The sequence below is a fragment of the Bombus vancouverensis genome, chromosome 16 (assembly GCF_051014615.1).
Source record: "Bombus vancouverensis nearcticus chromosome 16, iyBomVanc1_principal, whole genome shotgun sequence".
NCBI classification, from domain to species: domain Eukaryota; kingdom Metazoa; phylum Arthropoda; class Insecta; order Hymenoptera; family Apidae; genus Bombus; species Bombus vancouverensis.
This window is the reverse complement of record NC_134926.1, coordinates 9610838-9631776: the sequence shown is the minus strand read 5'-3', so window position 1 is coordinate 9631776 and position 20939 is coordinate 9610838. Positions and strand designations below refer to the sequence as shown.

At 37.4% G+C, this 20939-nt stretch overlaps 1 protein-coding gene across 8 annotated transcripts in view; it reads right to left on the bottom strand.

The window, feature by feature from the left end:
- Window positions 1-20939, bottom strand: part of dnc (phosphodiesterase dunce) — a 396997-nt gene that overhangs the window by 208961 nt on the left and 167097 nt on the right. For 4 of the 8 annotated variants that reach the window (XM_076625392.1, XM_076625390.1, XM_076625391.1 and 1 more), the window contains one exon: window positions 18998-19344. The exons of 3 other annotated variants lie outside the window; for them this stretch is intronic. In XM_076625392.1, coding sequence (XP_076481507.1) covers window positions 18998-19140 — 143 coding nt within the window. In that variant the 5' untranslated portion in view covers window positions 19141-19344. Of the gene's footprint in view, window positions 1-18997; window positions 19345-20071; window positions 20256-20939 lie in introns of those variants that run through there. One more of the 8 variants, XM_076625393.1, reaches the window with a different exon arrangement.

Sequence of the window (20939 nt, the reverse complement as noted above, 5' to 3'; positions counted from 1 at the left end):
CGCGTCTCTGTGATTCTTCTCAACTTTTAATCGTATTTAGCACGAATAATAATAATAATAATCTGGAAATTTTGGTTAATTATCGGATTGGCAACTAAGTGATTGCGGGTTTTGTCATTAGGTGGTATTGACAAAACCCGCAATCGCTTAGTTGCCAACCCAATAGATAGAATGCTCTCATTAATGCGCTAAGTGGATAAAAAAGAAACGAGATTAGCGAACGAGGAAAGAATTTTATATCGTTATTAAAACTTACACGACGAGAGAATCAAGGTAACGCGTATTAAGAGCGTAATACGTTTATTATCGTAACCGTCTCTTTCTTAAAATCGCACGTTAAAGTGCCCGTCGATGACGGACGATCTGATGCGTTTTAAGATTCGTTCGAAATATTTCAATGAAATTCGAAATGACCCGATCACGAAGAATAAACTTGGTCGTTTAAAGGCGCATCAATTTGTTCGTTGTAAAATTCATCGCAATCATTTGTCAAGAGTGAGAGAGATTTAGTGCGAATACGACATAAAATCAAACGTTACAGAAATATATGAAAATACGTGAAACTGGCGTGGCAGTGAACGCGTTAAACGGTTAGATGGAGCAAGTCGCGAAATGTTGGTGAAGCGTCGCGATGACGTAACGATAACAATGGCAACCGCGATTTCTTCCGCGTAGTTCGCCATTCGCGGATGCAAATCAACGATAATGAATGCCGGCCGGTTGGCAAGCGCGACCTTTCCCACTCCTGGGGGAAAAAATGATTATACGTGTCCTATTTTTGCGCGATCGTCCGATCGATTTCTCGCTATTGCGCTGTCACTCCGAATTTTACAGTTTTCATCGCGTAGCTACAATTGTTGTGAAACTGACATTCTTATCGTTGTTGCGATTAAAAGAACAGGCAAATGCATTTGAAGAAATGACGCGTTTCGAGTACAAAGAGCTAAAAGACCTAAATGGAGTAAACAGAGAACGCTATATGCATATCTTATAGAAACCAGTCTTCCAATTAAATTGGGAGAAGTAGCGTGAATAGGATAGATAGGAAGAAAACTGTGGAAAATCAGCAGAATCGGTGAAGAAGAAGACCTATGCCAAATATGTGACAGGAAAGGAAGCAGGATCGGTCGAAAGAATCCTGAAAGATCGCCGAATGTACAGCGAACTTAAATTAAAAATACACAGAAAAATAAAAACAGCAGGCAAATTAGAAAACACCGAGGAGGACGTGAAAAGACTCGACTATTTCGAACAGAGTTCAATGGGAATTAGGACAATTTCCCTGGTAACTAGAGAAGTAGGATAACATACTTTCATGTGGAACAATGTGACGTTAATTACTGGAGATAAAGATAGAAACGAAAGCCTGTGGCAATAACGACAACAATAATAATAATGCGCTTTATAAAATTCAGAGAATTCTAAAAGCACCATTTAATTTATCGTTTCAATTAGCAAAATAATAAAACGGCTGGAATGTAGGTACAGCGATCTGAATTATTATCGATACGAGATTTCGACTGGATTTCGAAGTTGGAACGGTTAGCCCGCGTGGCAACGCGAATTTCCAACGAGCAGTTTTGATTATATTTCAGTTGGAAAGCCGCGGTAAATCATTCGTTTTGAAAATTGTCGTGGCTATCCGCCTAACTCCATCTGCACCGTGTAATCTCTTCGATTCTTGACAAATTGCACGAGGAAATCGAGAAACTGCCTGCCGAGCGTAGAACAAACAAGACTAATTGCTGGTCCTCTAAAACGGTTTATTCGTACGCCAGATTCTATGCTAATAAAACGATTTAAACATATTAAATCGATATAAAATTAATTAATGTTAGTTTCAATCCAATTCCAAGCGATATAATTGCGAAAACGAACAAAAACGTCGTATCAATTTCATCCAACACTGTCACCTCAGTCAACCAAACTCCTAACCTGAGGAAGAAAACCTTAATCCATTGCTAGAAAATTCTTGGCAAATGAAAATACTCGTCTATAATTGCTAAGTATTGGACTCGTCAAAATCTTCGTTTTCTGCCTCAGGATTCCAACTGGCATAAATTTCATCATGTCAGAAATCAACGAAAAAGATTCTAGAAATATTATCCGATATTCTTATCTGAACCGTTCAAATCCTAAATTTAGGAACAATTCTTCTTGCTTTAGAAACTTGGAAATTTATCAGAAATTTATTAACGTAGAAATCGACGTTGTTATTATTTATTCGTCATCGATAACAAATCGAGGTTCAAAAATTTACCGTAAGACCTCGTTTGGTTATCGAAAATTCCTCGTAAAAGTAAAACTCTAAAAGTATTTCTCTAAAATATCAAACGTGTTTGGTTTCAGAATCTATGGAAATTCGAATAAGCTGAAAATACGGCGGTTGTAACGAACACGTTCTAAGATTCCAGAATTTTGGAAGCGGAGAAACTGGGCTGTCGCCTATTGGTGTACGTGCAATTCTGTGCAGCAGCGGGCAACGGTTCGTATCGATCCCTGAGGACCACCACAGGCCTCTCCTCGGTAGCTTTGCATTCTGTTTTCATCTGTAAGTCGGTTGCATTTCGAGTACGTGTCCCCCTCGACGTGCCACCGATGCAATTCTCTTGGTGAATCCATTCTTGCACTCAGAAATTGGATGCCAGAAACGCGTACCATGTGTGCTACGAGATGCCATGAGTCTAGGAATTTTCGCGGTGTCTAATAGACCTGCATTCTAGTCCAGCAAAACTAAATTGTGTCTAGGAATTGTATTAGGTTGTTCAGAAAGTGTCTTTCTTTCGCAAACGTGTTTTTTACAACAACGAACCTTCGTACAAACGTGAAAGCAAGTCTGTGAAATGTCGTGGTGTCTATCTCGATAGAACAAAATGGATCGCACGCGATTCCACGAAATAATATAAAACAAAAAACCTTCTGCGTCTATTATTTCCTCATAAAACTATTATTTCCTCGTAGTAGCGTTGATCTCTAGCGATCTAGGACATTTATAGGGATTTTTGTCGCTTGAATCGAGATTGAACTTTAATTGCAAAAATCTAACTTAACCTTATTCATCGTAATAACGCAGAAAAGTTTCTAGGGACTTTCACGGTTTAGATCGGGTTTAACTTCTGATCTAGTAAAAGTAACTCAGATCTAGGAATTCTAATAACCTTGAAATCTTGATTTCTCTGCTGCCTATTGATTTTACGCGCTCCAGTAAACTCGAAGCAACATTTGTGTCTTGAATGGCGACCGGAGGAAGATCGGCAGATTTACAAGGTATTCGTTTTATCGTTATCACAGCGGTCTTGGTTATCCCGATCGACACGGCGCTGAATTAAAATTCGACGTTGTGCGGTGCTTTTTTATCTTATCGCGACGAGTGAAACGTGGGACACGAGGAACGAACCACCAACGACTATAAATATCATGTTCATAAAACAACGCGGTGTTCTTGACCTCCGGGGCGCGTCGTTGCATACCGGGTGTCGCTATGGTTAATACCTATCGATTGATTTTTATCATTTTTTCGTTGTATAAATGTATTTTTTTTAGTAAACGATAAATATCAAGGTGTATAATGAAATATGTAAAAACGCGGGTCAAGTATATACACTGTGTCGATTTAGTCAGGATCCGCGAATATCCATTAATTTACAACTATATGAAAAAATATGTAAAAAATGTCCAACAATTTGAAGATTTTGATAGAATGGGTTTTTAAATATTTCTATGGAAAATCACGTTTATATAAGGTGTCGCGTACGTCACGTTTCATATACGTGCAATATTTTCTCCTAATCCCAAACATATTAATGCCACACATATCGCGCGTAATTGAATTTCTTCGACGTTCCCTTTTCTTCGCATATGAAAAGGAAACACAAGTTTGTGGTATTGGGCAGGCGAAAATTAACGTGGTAAGCGGAGCAATTTTCCGGTTGCCAGGGAAAGGAAGAGCTTTATGCTCTTTGTAAATTCGTTTGAACGTCGGCGAGCTTAAAAGCGGTGAGATATTAAAAACGAAGAGTGTGAATTGTAGCACTTTACTCACATTGCGAGGCGACTATAATAGAAAGCGTACAAAAGGACTCACCTGCAACAAAAAGAAAAATTCATATGAGAATTGGTGTCATAATTCGCCTCTTTAGTATGCTATAAGAAGGTCGACTTTTAATTTTAATTTTAATCAAGATCATTAAATCAGGATCAAGGTATATTAAACATTTCTTTCCATTTCTACATTCTATATAAAACTGTTAAATTAGCATATCCCTACCAAATGCTAAATATCAAATTTTCGCTATGTTTAATTTCATAAATTATTCCTTTACGTGTATCAATTATTTAGAATCTTCATTTGCCAATATATTTTCTAATATTCTATATCGAATTACAGAATATTTCAGCGAATCAGTGCGCAGAAATATTCTCGTACAAAATAATGTGCAATTTATATGCATAAAGAACCTAAAATTAACATTTTTAATTTTGGAGCCCACACCCATCCAACGCAGTGCAAACACGTTTACCAAAACTCTTTGTGTTTTATAATCTTCCACATATTAATAGTAGAGCTAGTACCTTTTTTTCACGAGAAGGAAATATGTTATTACGAATGTCCAGCTGCTGAATTATGCGAGACTGGCCTAAATGTAATTGGCCTACTCGCTAAAAACCGTGCCTTCTCGTACGTATCAAAAAATAAAATTGGTACCAATTCCCGGCACGGCGCAGGCCATTTACGAGCAGCTAATGCCTACGTAATGGTACTTAAAAAAATTGTATTTAATTTTCACAATGCTGAATTTACCTCTTTAACTATAAGGCTAATTCCCTCTAAATATTACGTTTCCTTAAAAATGATATTGCGTTCGCGTACAAAATCCTCTGCAGGATTTCTACACGTGAAAAACAGTTGAAAGATACAGAAAATGGAACGACCATGATTCGTAGCTTCTTTTTCTCTTTTGTAGGATGAACAAACGAAAATTTTTGTTGGACAAACATGGACAAAGGAATACTATTTGTTTTTTTTTTATTTACAAAGATTTGCACTTGTTGGTGGCATCTCGCAAAGACCTTTCAACTTGCCACGAAACTAAAGTGAAAAATAAAAATCATTTCCTTCCTCGGTACCAACGTAACGTATACCCTACAGCCAACAAGTTTCCATTTCCACCAACTTGCACAACTATATATTATTTTTCCGAGGAAGTCTTTTGAAAAGAACGAACGACTCTGGGACCGCAGTGAAATGGCCATAAACGATTCTGATTCTCGCAGTTCTCATTTCCAACGAGTGTCACCGGAAGGTGTAGAATAAACGCAAAGATGACAGATAGACCATGGTGAAATCGATATTCGCCGGATTTCATCATCTCGTCTTATAGACGCTCGATTCTAGAGCTTCTGCAACGTTTCATCGGGTCTTCTCGCGAAGACGCCACGTCTTTCAGCTATTTGGAATTTCCAGTCTTACTTTCACGGTTTCAAAGGTGGAAACTTTTCTTTGGAATCTTTTGGGATCTTTTTGGTGACTCGGCGTAATTTCGCGCAATATCAGAGTCTCCTGCACGATCTTGCATAATTTTTGTCGCATGTTCGATTCGAAGTATCGTGGAAAGCATGTGACATTCTGCTCCAACTTTTCAAGAATCTCGTACAATTCGCACAATTTCACACCAACGCTAACGATTTCTCAGAATTATACAACGATTCTAACAAATGGCCGCGCTGCAGCAATGACGAGCGAAAATTCCACGAATCTTCTGAAATTCTATCGTCGTTTAACAATCTCGCGTAATTCCAACATTTTCGTTTCAACACCCACAAATTCCTGAGTCCTGTTCATAAAAGATCATTAAAAAATCCCACATTCGTGCTCGATTCACTGAAATTCGGAATTCCGTTTTAGGATGTTACGCTGCATCCTGTGTCGCAATTTTGAGTATGTTTTACGACATTACGCCAAATCGTTCAGATGTTTCTTCTCGCAAAGGTACTTAAAGATTCCACCATTCCTTCGCCTTAGTTAAAGTTCTACGATTTCTCCAAATTCCATCGAGGATCCTGTTTATCCGACCAGTCGCGGAGAGACGAGATCGCAAGGAAGCGCGTCAACGAGAGTCGTAAATTCCCGTTACGATTAGAATAATCGACGCCACGAACAGCTCGATCCCCTATTTCGGTTAGGATAATAGAGGCGGTTTAATTAATATAACACCGAGGTTAACAGGTTATAATATATATTTCCAACAACTTTGTAGAGAAGATAGTTACGCTGTTGCGTAAGATACAAGAGAAGTAGGTGAATGAGTGAAGGGTGAAAAGCCGGTAAAGAGACGTTGACTGTACGCAAGTCTAAACATGGGAAAACCCACGTTTCCCCAATTTTTACCTGATGAAGCAATAACCACAAGGAGCCTCTTGAATCGAAGATGTTTTATGCCACTTACCGGCCTTAACGGTAAAATCAAGAAACCTCGTTTTATGTTTAGGATTATTGCGAGCCGCTTAATTCTATGTGCACAGCTAGTGGACGCCTGGACCGTACAGAGTCACCGGACGTAACAGATCCTATGAAAAGTCGTAGCTACTTGGCAAGAAACAGCAAAGCACGTAGCAGACCAAGAAACCACGGGAAGAAAATAAATGTTAATTTCTGTCGTATAACGTGACAATTGTATGGGAACAGAGAAGTAACAGGACAATTAGACGCTGTCGTTACAAGAGAATAAAAGATCTCATCATCGAGGTAACCGCGAAAGGAACACAGCCAGCGAAACGACGAGATAATAAACGACAGTTGAACCGGAATTTCTCGAGTTTCTGGAGACGTGGCCGTACGCGAAGCCACGGTCGGAGATACACAGATAAACAGGTTGAAACGGATCCTCCGTCTGAGTTTAAGAGGAAGGATTGAGGGCAAGTGTATATCCTCCTATTTACCCTGGTTCGAGGACCGTTCTAAAACTCTCTCGACTTCCATTCTATCCCATCCTTCGACACTCTCGATCGTATCTCGATGGCACGCGAACCATAGAGTGACAGACATCAAGATCCTCGATAGAATCAGGCGCTGTTCGCTTATTAATTCGTGTTGATTGTTATTATACAGCACTGTGAATAATTTTAGACTCAAACGCGTTTCACGCGTTGCTTCTTCGATATTTCCAATAAACCTTCGATTATGTCCTATGTTGAATGAAAATGTACTAAGACTGACATTTATGTATACGTTTATATATATATATATGTCGCAGATGAAAAGACGTCGGGGCTTCCCTTTTGGAATATTGGGAAAACCCTAATACCCTAGTCCAGGCTTTTACTATAGCTACACTTAAGTAATAAAACTAAAAAAAATAACGAGTCACTAAACGTAGCCACGGTCACGGGAGGGACGTGTACTTAACAGAGGTATGAAATAATTACATAGCTCTCCTTAAAAATAAAGATTGAGCCGAGAGGTGGGGAGAGGACTATATAGGGGCAGTTCCACTAGGACTGGGGGAGAGTCTGTTCAGAGCAGTTCATTCAGATAATTTTTACTTGTACGTTGAGTCATACGTGTATCACATCGCATTCGTCATCCCATTGACCGTGGATTCGTTATCGAACCTAGATTCATTGTCATCGACATCTCGACCATTGTCGAAATTCGAGCGAAGACTCGTCAAACGCCCAAAATTCCAACATTAACCCGACATGTAATTATATCGTATATAATTATAGAGACACGATCTCGAGAGAAAATTGAGTTCTCTCCGAACTTTGGAAGGAGACAATCTGGTGTATCTTCAGTCTTGTTTCATTTCAGAATATGAAATAATTAGTTATTGTTAGTACCGTTAATATTTGTATATTTTAAGTAAAGAGAAGAGTATCGCTTTGCGACTATCATTGTTTTCCATACGCCAAGTTTAGCAAAATAAATGTCGAAATTTCTTTTTAAAACAACATTTTCAGACACAAGTACCTTTACTCTTCTGTATGGAAAAAAGAAACAAAAAATTGAAGAATAAAGATATATAGGTTATTCCATTTAAAAATATACAATATATATTACATTACATTGTATTATATTATATGTTATATTATATATATAAGCGATAATGTAGAAGTGAAAAAATAGCATTGAGAAAAAGTTTTTTGCAGCGTTGTATGTGCCTCTTGAAATAGATCAACTTTCTCCTGGCAAGCTTTTCCATACAATCGTAAATAAGGCAGACTTTACAGCTAAACTTTATGGCAGATTTTATAGCGTATAATTAGACACGATTAATCGTGATTCGAAATCATTAAAACTTTACAAATTTCGTTTTCGCTTTAATCAGATTTTATGATCTCAAAATTAAAAAATTGGGATTTAATGCGGTTTTCTAATTTTTCTTCGAAGACTATAATTCAATTTTTTTTACAATTTTTAAGCTAAAGAACGCGGAGATTAATTTTCCTTGGTAATTTCCCTAATATTTCTTCGGCAAACTTTTTGCTTCTGTTTGCTTTCGGTGGCAAATTTTTTCAGCCGATTTTCTTTGCCTTCTAAAATTAATATTTAAATTACATTTTCTTCGAGCTTCGCGAACGAGGGTAAACAATTTTAATTGACTGACATTTATCGCATAAACATCACGTCTCTGAAATCTCTTTACAGATTTTCCTGTCGTCCCCCCCCCATATGTCAATTTATTTATGCAATAATATTTCAGACTTAATATTTGAACCGTAATGTTCCATAAAATGATAATTTCCAAGCAAGTGTTTCTGATTTGTCAGGACAATATCACGTGAATCCACGAGCTCATTCGTAAAAAATGCAAACCAAAGGGGAATATCGAGTAACGCTTTAACAACGAAATATTTATATAGAGTAAGCAATGGAAAGCTGATGCTGCAGAGGGAAACATAATAGAAATGGAAATGAAAGCTCAGCATCATGAAATACGATATAGGTTAATCGTCTGGTAAAAAGAGAACGGTAATTAATCCCGTCAATCAAAAAGAATGTAATTGCTCGTTTTCAAAGGTACGTCTAACGAGAACGAAAATAATTTTAAACGCTCCAATAATACTACACTACTACTACAGACATAGTACCACATCGTGCTATATGTATTTTGTAAAATTAAGAAAGTTAATAAAAAGATTCAATAACGTACGAAATATAAAAGAGAAAGATAAAAGTGGCCGCGATATTCTGTACTAAAGATATATTTGGTGAAAAGTTCATCGAAAGATATAAAAATGACGCGAAATTTCCAAAATGGTATTGATCGAAGATAAATCTGAGAAAATTAAGAGATTTTTCGTTATAAGACGAAAGGTAAGAAAGACGGGAAGGATAATAAAGAAGAAAACTCCAAAGATATTTCATTTTACAAACTATCCTCTGTGGATTAGAAAATTTATCACACCACGAGTAATATATAAAATAACAAAAAAAGAAAAAAAACCAATGGTGTGGTTGCATGACGTTGTTCGAAAAAGAAACAGTGAAACAGAAATTCAGGAGAGGGAAGTTTTAAAGCAGTTTGGTAAAGAGAAGTTTCATGCTATGAATCTGGTTCTGTGTAAATTTCACTTCTTTGTTCTACGGAATATTTCGAAATTCTTGCAGAGGCATTTTATCGAAGCAAATATATTTCAAAGTATAGCCTAATGAAAGGCAAAGAAAATTTTTAATCTCCAAATCTAAAGTGGAAATCTAAAGCGGAAAGGAAAAACATTAAAAACTACGTACATATATATATACTGAATATTTAGAAACATCAAAATACGCTTATATCAAAAATTGTATCAAATTGAAAAAACCTTCTAAATGTTCTACTTCAAAACATATACTGCAAAACCAAATTGGTCAAAATTCACTGAAATAAAAGATAAAATTGCGACTTGTATGGATATACAATGCAGAAAATGATTCAAAAAGCTTTATAATGATAAAAAATCTCACAAAATTCAAGAAATCATCACACGGTCCGAGTTGTTAAAATTATTAAAATTCACGACACCTTCTAAGTTGCTAACATTATAAAAATCTACAAAATTCTTCAATTCTTAAACCTGCCTACATACAAGACGTTTTCTCACGATTAAAACCAATAAAAACGTTGAGTTTGCTTTTGAAACCCCCTCAAACTACCTGAAAGCCTCGATAATGACAAATCTATGTTATAAATCACGTAAACTTCGCAAGATTGATAAAGAAACAGGGAATACAAATTTTAACAAGCGAAGCGTGAGCGAGGATGATCGATGATGATCGATACAGATCTTTAACAGGCAATAGGGATCGGAAATTCAATTTCGTTGCAGCCAGCTGGCTGGAACGTGACCGAGGGAGGCACTCGTTTCCTTCTCCACGTGGCATCCGCTCAAAGGTCCCCTTCAAGGGTTGCTGCTCGTGCAGCAGCTATTTTTTTCATCTTTCTTTATTTTCTATACATATATGAACCATCAGGGGTGCTTCAGCGACGATGACTTCTTTGTGGCCGGTGCATTTTACGTATTTAATCGCGACGTCGTATAGTGCGATGTACATTGGACAAAAATCAAAATAATTGTTGCTGGACTTTGATTTTATAATATTCGATGATATCGCCAGTGTGTAAGTAATTTCAAATCGAAAATCGTCAGAGAATTAGTAATAATCGTTTGTACATCGAAATCTGATCGCTTGAAAATTAGCTCGCTCATTCGCTGTACATTCTTGTTTGTTAATTCTTGTTAAGAAGTGTTTGTCACGTTCGAAATACGAGAAATTTGATGTGTATAATTTTAATTTCCAATTTGAAGATTCCTTGCTTTCTTCAAGGAGCAATGTAGAAAAGAAGCGGTTCAAGCCATTCTGTAATTTTGGCTTTTCAGTGTCAGAAAGATATTGCTGCACTGGATGCTTTTTATCTTTTTGATAAAATCCATTGAAGAGTGAATCTGCGACCACGCTTGTTGCAAGAAAAGTCGAAAAGTTGCACAAGAACTCTGTTCTATGTCACGTGTAAACGTCAGCACAGTGTCTGACGAAATACAAAGGAGGATGAACGATTTCTGCATAATATTTGTGAAAAAGTGGAAAGATTGCGTCCAGAATCGATGCTATTTATTTAAACGTCACAGTGTGGGGTTAGTCAAAGAAATAAATATCTAAGATATTTCAACCGAGCCAGGGCTGCGTTGTGAAACACGCGAACGTGTCCTGTGCACGTCATCTACGAACCTGGTCTACGAACCTGATCTACGAACCTGCTCTACGAACCTGCTCTACGAACCTGATCTACGAACCTGATCTACGAAATCTTTTTGTCCCGGATCTTCGTCCAGATGCAGCACTGAGAAACGCGCGTACGTGCATAGCTTTTGGTCTACGAACGTGGTCTACGAATCTGGCCTACGAAATTGGTCTACGAATCTGGTCCACGAATCTGGTCCATGAATCTGGTCTACGAATCTGGTCCACGAATCTGGTTCACGATTCTAGTCTACGATCCTAGTCTACGAACCTGGTTTACGAACCTTTCGTTTCGCACACCGCATACACAGCACAGCGATAAGTGTACAGTACGCAGAGAGATACTCGAGAGCGACGATACGTCTAATCGGTTTGATAGTCCAACAACAAACGCCTGGAAATTTTTGCGAAAGTTCTCTTACGTTAAACAGTGACGGTTTTTACTAGGTTTGCTTATTCTTTAGATCGCTTCTAGCATTTTTTTTTTTTTTTGTATTAAGACTTTAAATTGGTTTTTCAATAAGAAAATTGAATTTTCCATTTCTGGTCCATTTTGTATCCAACGTTTCAATATAAATACGTTCTTTGACGGTTAAACCGATTATGTCGTATTTCTTGTTACAAAGTGATCCTTTCCAGACAGTCTTTTTTTTTTGTTGGACATCGTCAAACGATGTTTCTGATTTTAGTTTGAAAGATCTGTTTCTTTGATCTTTATTTAAAGGATTAATTAAATATTCTTCGTCGTATCGGCCGCGTACAGTGATTTAATAATTTGCCGGAAGATCTTCTATAACCTGCACTATATTTATCTGATTTTTATGTTGCCGTGTAGTTATTATCAAACAACGCGTTTATAGAACAGATTATGTTGTACTAACATAAGCAATATTCACGGAGTAGGTATACTCGAGAAGAGAAAAAGAAGAATTATGAAAATCGATAGTTCCAATATCGAGGAAACTTTCCAGAAAAAGAACTTCAACGACGTCCTTTCACATTTCTCACCGTGCTCGCCTAACTAACCCTTTTAACACTTACAACGCACTTACAACGCACACAACTTACAACAAACACAGAGTAACCATAGAATTTTCAATGAAAATATTTCCATAAATATTGCTAGAGTATTATCCTTTCTACTGAAATGAAAACAACGAATATTAAATAAAAAAATAAGAAACGTCTCGAGACATTTATTGAGACATTTACAATTAAGATTTGGTCGCTTAATGCCGATCTAAGCTTCAAATATCTAAGTTTAAAATTCAAATCCAAAGGCAATATTTATTATCGCCCTTATTTTCATAAGGAATTCGAAAATTAAAAAATCCGAACGTTTAAGAAATTTAGTATTTTGTGTCATATTTAACTGAGAATTTGCGATTTAATGATAACACATCGGTTACATACAATACACAGATCTTTATACATACTTATCACACACACACACGCACACACACACAGAGTGGTATAATCTCGATTAATTAGCGAAGTATATCTTCAACATCGATCAGGAATAAAACGACGGCGTAGTAATCGCGCAGATCGAAGATAATAGGCAAAAACTTCTTTATTATCCAACAGAGCGTAAGTTCGCGTTAATAATCGCTTTTGTTTCAACCTATAGGTATCGAACGACATCCATTAAACTCTATACGGATTTTGATGGAACCCGACAGATTTGCAGGCAATTCCATTACTATCGATGAATCAAACGCGCGATCAGTCGAAATTAATTGCCTCGTTGGCGCGTGCTAACGAGGATTTAACCTCGGTCAGACTTTACCGTGCCACTATGGCGATTTCAAGAACTATTTCAGCTACCGGTTTATAGTCGACAATGATATCCCTCCAACTATAATATTTACACCGTTGCACCTGCTTCGGTAACTAATTAAATTACCTGTTTGATTAGGAGAAAGAAGAAAATAACTCGAATAGCGTAACAACATGAAAAAGAAGAACAAAACTCAGGAAAATGTTTCAACAACTTTAACAAAAGAAGATGAGAAAGATTCTCTCGTTCTCTTTGCTTCTATATGCACAGTCTTTGGTTTGCTTTGATTGAATATTTTTATCATTCGATTGAATCTTTGTATCCGCTGTGTATTTCGTGCCTTTTATAAATAAAATAGTTCGAAGAAGGTATGTAAAGAGATGCAAAAGCGAAGAAGAAGGAGGAAGAAAACAGCAAGCTTAAAATAAAGAACGAGATAATTGCTCCATAAATTAAATATAAGCATTGACAAATAGTAACGAGAACCAAATTGCATGGCGGCTTTAGAAGAACGAAAATTGCGAGAGAAAGCGTATTTATGAAAAATTCTCTGACAATTTGCAAAGCCGACAACAATTATCTAATAAGTTTAAAAAATATCTAAAAATTATAAGAACGTCTAATAGCCTTAAATGGACAAAACTCGGACAAACTGTTCAACAAACCTAAAAAAAAAACTACAGATTCCTGATTGATGTTCGAGATAAAGCCGAGGATAATTATTCCATGAATATAGAAAATAAGAAATTAAACAAGAATTTCCAATTTCCTTGGAAATTCTCCGCTTCTTCTATTTTCCTTGCAGAAACAAAGAAACGCAAAAAAATTGATAAGTTCACACACGTGGATACTTTACGTTTATATAAGAAACTAACTAGCTCGATCAGAAGTTAATGGAAGGTTGTTACGGCTTGTTTTTCCAAGAGGAATGGGAGGAGAGGAAAAAGTGAACGCACTGAGAAGTCATAAACTTGAACGGAAGTTCAGTGGCGTGCAACGAGCAAACTTCGATGTTTGTTCCTAGCAAGACGTCCGTGTACTTTAACACAGGTCAAATTTAACACAGTTTAAAATTGTTAATTAATTTGTCCGGAAAGTAGAACGATCCCTTGGACCGCGTTTCCAACCGGAAGTAGAACGAGACGATTCTATCCGCGGATCGGACGAGAAAATTAATTTTACTTCAACTTAATAAGCCTGTGATGTCAGTAAATGGCAACGTGGCAAACTCTGGAAAACTAATTATGCTTTTTGTAAGCGTAGACGTGATCGAGCTATTTGTTTAATAATATTTTAACTTTCTTCGCTTGGACGGGAACTCGGATAAGCATTTTTTTTAAATAAATATTTTAGTTTAATAAATTGAATTGATATTTTTCAATTTTGTAGAATTTCAATGTTTGGTAATATAACTCTGAAATTTTATAAATAACGTAATTTAGTCAAATTTGACCACCTTTTAGAATAATTTCTGAAACGTTAAATAGCATCTTCTTTGCTTTAGATTTATTATCCCGACAGCGTCTAATTAGTTCCTGAATATATAATCCTCGGCTATTTTATTTCTTCGTGACCCACACTCGCAACACTCGCAAAACGAAACAAACAAATAAATTGAATTACGTACAATATATGATATAATTTTCGTTCTTACCTTAATAAATATCGTGTTGTATATCCAACGACTTTTTTTCCTTCAACGATACACCGACTCCTTCGTAATACATAATACATTATGCTTGTTATTTACGTACCTTGTATGTTTATAATGAAATGTGCTTATAACAAGGTCGGTTATTAATTCTCTGCTAATATTAAGCAACATCGAGCTTTCAAAATCTCAATTATTATCTTTCCATTCAGAAACTTCAAATCGATAGAACATACAAAGCCTCTCTACCACGCGACAAATGAAAACTCGAATCAGAGATATCGTCATCGCTGCTCACTATGAAGAATAATTATTTTATTAATTTCAATTATAACCATCATCGCCATTGGAAACGTCGTCAAACCAAACTCGTAATAAACATCCTATCCGCATCGCAAACACGTGCCACACGCTTATGATATTATCATTACCATGGTCAGGATAATCGTGATCCAACAAACATCCTGGTATAACAGGATCAAAGGCCACCTACGAGCATAAACTATGCTCTTTCTACTCGGTTTGGCTTCTTAAAATCGTCTGTGGCGACTGTTTGGCAAAGTTTGTGGGCTTCGAGAGGACCGCGTAGACGCGTGTGCCGTATATTAATGGGGATTTGTTTGCAGAAATACAGCGACGCATGCCTCAAAGGCGTCACGCGCGCTCTATCCCTTTTAGAATTCTGTTCACGCGTCTGAGACCTGCCTCGTCTTTCCTCGATCCTTCCATGGATCTACACTGATTCGTCAGACGAGCGGAGAATTAATATTTGGCTAATATCAGGCTGGATTATACTCGCGCGTTCTTTATCGGCGAAATCAATTTAGCGCCGAGGAGGAAGGTTATTGTTACCGATTTTTTACATTCTTTTCTTTATTTTTCTTTTTTTTTTTTGTGCGTTTGTGATCTGAAGTAAAATTATTAAACATTTATAGGATTTTATAGGATTTTCCGCGATGCTGGAATTAACGGATTTATGATTGGATTTGAATTTATTGAAAATTTGTGCAGTCTGCTAGGAGAACTGTAGAAATTAATGATTTTGTGATTGGATTCGAAATTATCGAACGTTCGTGAAATTTGCGAGATACAGAAACTGATGAATTTATCATTTGATCTAAAATGATTAATTATCGAAAATGTGTGAAATTTGCTAATGTGGGGGTCGACGAATCTACGGTTTGATCTGAAATTATCAGAAGCTTTAAAAATTTGTTCATGATTATGAAAATCGGAATAACAAATGAACAACTATAAAGCGAAATCGATGCTTCGTTACCTTCTTCATAGAATTTTAATTAATTTAATTTTTTTGCCCACGATTTGTCCATCCGGAATTTTCATTCGTCCACCCTTCAAAGAAAAGTCATCACCGAATGGAAATTTTAATAAATCTGAAGCCGGCGCCCCATGAACATTTTCATTGATTTTTATTTTTACGTTATTTTACGAATGTCGACGATTTGTCCAGAATTTTCATTTATTCAGCCTTCGAAAAAATGTTATCTCGAAATGGACATTTAAAAATATTTAACATCAGCGCATCATGGACTCTCGCGTTAGTTTCCATGTGGACCACGATGGTCCACGATAGTCCATGATTTGTCTACATTTGTCCACCCACAATTTTCGTTTGTCCACCCTCCGAAAGAAATGTTACCATCAAATGACAATTTTTCAAAATTTAACTCCAGCGTTCCATGAACGTTTTCATTGATTTTTAGGTGGACTATGATCATCCACGATTTATCCACGTCTGTCTACCCAGGATTTTCGTTAGCCCGCGTTAAAAAAATAAACGTTAAAAAAACTGATAACGAACACTGTTTTTTTTTTTTTTTTTTTTTTTAGAAATTCGTATTTGGGAATGGCAACTGTAATCAGCTTGCAACATCGAGCGAGATGATAACCAGCATTCGCATTAGAGATTTATAATGACGATCGTCTTACTGGTGATAGCATTCTTCTGGAAGCTAAGTAGCGTGGTTCTCGCTATTTTTCTTTTTGCCCAGCAAACGGAGACCAAAGACTGTGTTCCAGAATCTCTAATCGCCTTATCGAGGATTTGCTTGTCTCGCTGCTGTCGAGGAAATGGCAATGGAAACAAGGAAAAGGAGAGAAGAAAAGGGACGGACAGTAGAACGCGACAAAAAGCCTTATCGAGCTTGGCGAATGTTGCAGCAGGGAAAAAAGATGGCCGTTTTCCGTCAAGAGGAAACAGCTAACACGACAATCTCTTCGTTCTCTTTCCTTGTTAATTGCGAACCGTGTTGCACTTCCGAGATTGAGTTTCATTTTTAACGATCGAACAGTAAATGGAGTGCCATTTCAACAGTTCGACAAAAAGAAAATTGTCTTCTCGGGTAAAATCTTCCGATAAGATTATACAAATATACAAATTACTTTTCGAACGACTCTCGTCATAAATTGAAATATTCTTGTAATTACTTAGGATCTGCGGAATTTTCAAAAATTGCTCAAATTTTTCAAACATCGCGGAGATCCTCGACGTTATTTTGTGATAAATCGTTGTAATAATTGACCATCGATACGGTCGAAGTATCTTCGATAATTAACCGTAATTATCGACCAGTAATTTATTATTATACAAAACGAAAGCTAATGTCTTTCATAACGAGACATATTTTCGAATATTTTCGCGGACCGCTGTACGTATTTCGTCTTGGAATTAATCTGAAAAGAAGGTTTCCGGTCGTGGCGAGTCGATGCGTACATTTTCGCTAGGTTCAATGAAATTTTGAAACTGAAATTCAGCTGGATTCGCCAAAACGCGACTATTCCCCAGCCCGTTCTTTTTTCTCTCTTAATCCTATTATTTTATCAATACGAATATGCAAATAATTAGATGGCCGTTGAAAAGTCAAAGCGTCTTCTTTTTGATCTTCTTTTTTCCGTAGAAGTCGATGGCTTTTGGGTTAATAGATTTGCTTGTGGAGTTTTAATGAGGTTCGTGCGATTGATGGAAAAGGGATCGGGCTGTTAATTAATCTCGGTGGGAGGAAAAGTGGTGGTGCACAGAAAAGGAAATTCAATGACTTAACTCTAACCGCGATCAAAGCGATAGAGTGAATTTACAGCGACGAAAGGATGGAATTGGTTCGTTGCTTGAAAGGAAACGACTGCCTTTCCTTTGAATAAAACTTTGGCTACGATAACAACCGAAAATGCTCTATATACGTTCTTCCTTTCGATCACGCTAACCCAAATTTAAGGGGTGAAGCCACCCTCTAAAATTAGACAGCTTGAACATTAACTCGAAGACCGAAAATTAAATTAACGTAGGTTAGGAGAAAATGCTAGAGTCAAGAAACAATTTTCCAAAGTGCAAAAAGATTGTTATACATGCCTATAGCGTTTAAAAGACCATAGTATACATGGAAACTTGTATCGTTAACTTCGAGTGGTGCAGAAGTTCGCATAATTTCAACTAATTCCACTGCAGCCTGCTATGCACAGTTTCGATTAAATCCCGCTTTAATTGCCTCGAAACGACGTTTTAATGCTCTGCAACTACCATACGCGTGTCACCGACGATTTATCCTAACCTCGAGAATTGCTCGTTGGCTTGCGATCCTCTTCGCCTATCCAAGTTTCTCTCTTGTTTCGGCCTATTAATTACAAATTTTCTAACCTAAAGCTTTCCTACGGCGAGCGTTGAAATACTTTCCTAAGCTCGCGTAGGAGCGATGAAAAGCAGAAAATTGATAATTTGGTCATAAACATTCATTTTCGGGGCATTATGTATTCAGGACTGAAATCAGGGATTTCTAAGGGAACTTCGATCGGTCTCTATAGAATTCTTTTCGTTCTAGGGTCTCGCAAATCCAATTTCCCTTGACAGACGCAGAGGAAACCGTTTACCTCGGCCTCAGCCTCGGCAGATCTGCATAATAATCGGGCAATGTACGGTCGAGGTGTTCGTATCGACGATTCTGACGATTCCAGTGATTCAAAAGCATTGGTATTCTTTCTGTCGATGATTTTATGCGAATCGTGTATTTCTCCAAGACGTATGTACCATAGAATCTTTTCAAACGACTGGTGATATCGACAAAAGAAATATTTTTCTTCTATGTCTTCGTAACGTGAGTTCCAAGACAGAATTTGCAGATTTTATACTTCGAAATGAAACAATGTTATCCGATGGAAGATCAATCGATAAAAGATCTAACCGATAAACTCAACTATCGAACGCTATCTACAAGAACCGATTAATAAATCCGCGGAACGAGCAAAAAGTAATTATGCAAATATCGATCTCGCGAATCAAATCTACAGCGGAAAATGGAAAATCTGGAAAATTAAAATTCCCAAAGAAACTCACCCACATATCCACGAATGCCTTCTTCTGGGCACGTTGGTCTGGGGAACCAGCAACAGAGGCGCGGTGCCTTTGTTGTTTGACCCGGTCGAACCACCGCCATCGCCGGCCGGAAGCCGAAGCTCCGGTACCTGTAGGTTGCTCATGTTCCGGCGTGTCGCGCGTTACGTCACCAGAACGCGATCTCTTCGTCGTCCTTTACGACTCTCCGAGCAAGCATCACTCATATAATCCCACGTCGGCTAGCTCAGGAACTTCTGCTGCGAACTTCCGATTCGCTACGAAACAGACATGGCTGATCTCTGTGCAAAGGATGCCCGTCGTTTCGTCTGGCATCCGGTCAGGAGAAGCTGCGCATCGTAAACGCGACGTTTTCAACAGTGAAACTGACCGACGTTACGAGTCTCTAACCCTTTGCAAGAGATTTTGTTGGAAATTGAAAACGATGCATCTACAGCGATTTTCGGGATTTCCAGGATTTTCATGCCGTGGTGATAAATTGAAAGGTGTCGATTAATTTTTAATAGGCGACACGCTATGCGGATTCTTTTCGCGAAAGTGTCGCATTTCATAGAACGTATGATTCTACGTCGTCTACGGTAATCGCAGATAAAAGTAGAAGGTGCTTTTTTGGAGGAGAAGGAACGTTGAAATTATCGTTTGACAAGATGATTTCAGAGTTTTTCTTAGAACTTTGTAAAAATGGATATGAGTGGGAAGTGAGACATTGTATATGTATTTGAATATTTTGTGTCTATCATTTTACGAAGAAAAGGAGAAATTTATGTACACAGAGGATTTTGAGTGGAGGATTTCCAGGAAATTCCGATTGTCGTATCAAATTATTGCGATGTGTACGAATGGCGGATTTTCTTTTGAAATTTAATCAAATTAGAGATAATTTTGACACCCAATCTCTTGGTGACAATCTCTTTCCGGTGTCTTCAAAGACGCGCTATCGGAAGAATTCGACAGGTCACGTAATTTCATCATCTCACAAAGGGTTAAATGGAACTCTTTCAATTCACTAGCTGACTTGGCATAAATTTATGCCAGCCCTTTCTTTCTACTGGTTACCAATGCTGTGTGCCACGTTTCATCGCGTTTTCATCGTCTATTTTTCCAGAAATAGTTTCCATGATCATCTGTTAAAATTGTTCGTTTCTCTTGTCTCTTATAATTTCACTCGATTCTTTCGCTATTTCGCCGAAGCTCGAGTCTCTACACACCATCTTCCATGCAACAATTTCTTCGTAATAATTTTTAATCGGCGCTATATTTCGTTTCTAATCGGCCTGAAAGTGAGACACAAAATTTGCTCAAACTTCTACCGAGACACGATACTTTTATAGCGTTATTTGTCTACTTGCGAAATGTTCCTTCAGACAATTCCCAACTTCTTTCTCATTCTGTTTCCCTCCGACTACGCAGTTCCGTCGAAACAAGATCGTTACATCAGAAGGCAACTCGTTCTTGTTCCTAACGATTATTCCTCCTACGAACATCATTGAAACACCGGATAACGATTAAACAGACGGACAAGCGCTCGTTAATGTCAGATGCAAAGAGAAATTATTTATTGCAACACAAAACCGTGTCCAGCGTCTCTTAACGAACGAATCTCGATTCTCCTCGCAGACGATCGAAACACGTTTTTGTCCACGTTAAAACGTCAGTACTGAACGTGCTCACGCGAGATTTGCATAACTACGCTGTAACAAGCGACGATACTTTGTTTTTCAATTGCCAGTTCAATAGCGTACATGATACATTAATGCTGACGTTTAGTCGAACGTATCGAGTTTCCACTGTACGAGGAAATCGAGAACAATTTGTTGTTTAATTACAGGATCGTGGATCGAGAGATAAATCGCGATAATTTCAACGTGAGATCCTATAAGAAGGTAAACAAGTGTATAAAGAAGAGAAATAAAACGTTCTCTAT